Below are 2,672 nucleotides of genomic sequence, written 5' to 3' on the forward strand. Positions count from 1 at the left end.
CAGTGGTTTTACCATTGCTGGAAAAATACCAAGAACATTCAGAAAGTTCAAGATCCAAGCACCTTCCTTTGCAGCTTCACAAACCACTAACGACCACAACACCCGCGGGGAGAGGGGTCACATATTCGCGGGCACAACCCGGACTGAGCCCACCATCACCTACCCGGAGTGAAAACTCTAACCCGCCTCGGGCCCTAATCAGATCTGCCCGAGCACGGACCCCAAGTCCAGGTCATCTCCGTCGCGCGAGCAGCGGGCGCCACCGACGTGGACCCAAGAGAAGGGAGGAACCACTACCATGCACACCACGCTGTCAACCGCCACCGCCCGAGCCACCATGACCACATCGACGACCGCTGCAACCACGCCCCTGGCCTGCCGCAGCCAGCTGAGGCCGCTAGACCGAGCCACCACGAGCAAGGACTACTACTTCGGAGCCCCCACCATGCAATCATCGTCGCAGCAGAGGCCGACCTGTGCTGCCCATGACCCTCGTTAGAGAGGCAGCTACCTGTCAGATTTCGCCGAGGCCCCACTACCGCCACAACCACCTCCGGGCGCTCCACTACCCACCACGCGGCCTATGCCACAACCGTCGCACAGGCGCCCGCCACTACACCTACACGCCGGCCCCTGCACGCGAGGGGACGAGGAAGCCCCGCTGCCGCCGGCTCCAGTCGAGCTTTGCCCATCCGAGTCCTGTGGCCGCGGCTAGGGAGGAGGGGCGGGGAACCTGGTGGCGGCAGACTAGGGTTACCTCCCGGCTGCCGCGGGAGGCGTTGGAGGAAAGAGAATCTCCGATCATATTACCATTCACCGCCAAATTTGTTTATCATTATCACCCATCTTAAAAAATACTGAAAATGTCTGTATTACCACTTTTGATACAGGCAGAGAAGATGCGCGGGCTGGCGCAGTCAATTTCCGGCAGCCAGTCGAGTCTCATCAGTTGCAAGAAGGTAAATGTTCGAACTATATATGCCGGTAGCGGAAAGAAGCTTTATATAACACCTCACCTATGCTTAGTGCGACGCACGATCATAGTACTGCCACCCCACTAAAGACTGAAAGTACGTGTATGCCACAACCATGCAACAGTCGAGCAACCAAACAGCCAGAGCCTCTCTTTTATGAAATGGCTTCCATCGATGTCTCATTCTACATCTTTTGTGGCAGCCCGTGTGAGGTAACGCAACAAACCAACAGATCAGCCCGTGTAAACTCCGCGTCTTCCCCACGATGACAACCTCGTCTCGATCGTCTCATCGTCCCTCCTGCATGACGCGCCGCCTTCTGACGCCATGCAAGCGAGCCCTCGCGCGGCTCTTCCGCATCCCGGCCTCCGCCGCCCTCTCTATCAGGGCCTTCCGGTTCCGCAATCTCCGCAAGTCCACCGCCAAGATGAGCCCCCGCCACCGGCGCCGTGCCGGCCGAAGCTTCCGCTCGGTCCGCGCGGTGTTCTGGCCGTTAATCCCTCCGTCTTCCACGCCGGCAACCTCGACAGAGAGCCATACCGCGCGCAGGGTAGTTGCTGCGGCGGTGCCAGAGGTGCCGGTGCCGTCGCCAGAGACGCCTGCGTATGTGAAGATGGTGGCGCGGCTGCGGTCGAGGACGACCACGCGAATTGGAGAGGACAAAGAGGAGGCATGCCAGAGTTTTGAGAGCTGCCTGATGGGGATTTTGACGGAGGAAGGCAAAGCGCGGGACCTGCAGGACGTGGAGGAACTCCTACAGTGCTGGGAGCGGCTCAAGTCGCCGGTGTTCGTCGATCTGGTCTGCCGGTTCTACGGCGATCTGTGCAAGGACTTATTCTCCTCCGCCGCCGGGGGTGAGAACGGCGGAAACACTAACCAGGACGTGGGACCAGTTTCCATGTCGGCTGCTTACTAGTGTAACTCGTTACCACATCGTGTTGTAAGTTCGTAACACAAAACACTTAATTTTACAGTTTACGCTATGATGGCCTTCCCTGAAAAAAATATCGTAATGGATGTCTGGATGGCGACGTGCAATGGCCTGAGCTGAGCTCGAGAGCTATGTCTCATTTGAGACGGTAGCTTCGGGAGCAACTCGTTGACGAGCGTTTCTTCGGGAGTCTCCCAACGATAATTTTGGATGGGCTGAGAGCACATCACTTCACGCGTTGTCAGCCGCCGTCACGTGTCACGCTTTGGATGTTTTCTCTAATTTATTTATTTATTTATTTCACGTGTTTTCGGCTTTTTAGACTGTTTATTTTCTGGGTTTTCTCGGCTTTTTCGTTTTTCATCGGTCTTACTTAGCTTTTAGACAAAAAATGATTTTTTATTTTACTTTTCATGGAAAAACTTTTTTCTTCTTTCACGAGAGGCATGATTTTGATTCGGCATGAAGCACGAATTTGCTTTCGCAAGAGGCATGACCGTGCCTCTTCCGAACAAAAAATATATTTTCTTCTTCTTTTCCCTTCCCGAGATTAGATAATGCATGACGAGGACTTGACTCTTGACTTACACAAGAACTTTAAGAAAGAAGAAAAGCTTGAATTATCCGAAATGACAAGCTCCCACGGTTTTGCTTCTGTGAGAGGCACGGTTTTTCTAGCGTGAGAGGCACGGTTTTGCTTCCATGATAGACACATCTGTGCCTCTTGGAAACGAAAAAACATGTTTTCTCTTCTTTTTTTTCCTTCC

At 54.0% G+C, this 2,672-nt stretch overlaps 1 protein-coding gene across 1 annotated transcript; it reads left to right on the forward strand.

The window, feature by feature from the left end:
* The first annotated feature begins 1,182 nt into the window (after positions 1-1,182).
* LOC109747920 (uncharacterized) lies at positions 1,183-1,974 on the forward strand. Its single transcript, XM_020306967.3, has one exon. It carries the CDS (start codon positions 1,240-1,242, stop codon positions 1,888-1,890), a length of 651 nt encoding a protein of 216 aa, XP_020162556.1. The 5' UTR covers positions 1,183-1,239; the 3' UTR covers positions 1,891-1,974.
* The last annotated feature ends 698 nt before the right edge of the window (positions 1,975-2,672 follow it).

This window comes from Aegilops tauschii, chromosome 4 (genome assembly GCF_002575655.3).
Source record: "Aegilops tauschii subsp. strangulata cultivar AL8/78 chromosome 4, Aet v6.0, whole genome shotgun sequence".
NCBI lineage: Eukaryota > Viridiplantae > Streptophyta > Magnoliopsida > Poales > Poaceae > Aegilops > Aegilops tauschii.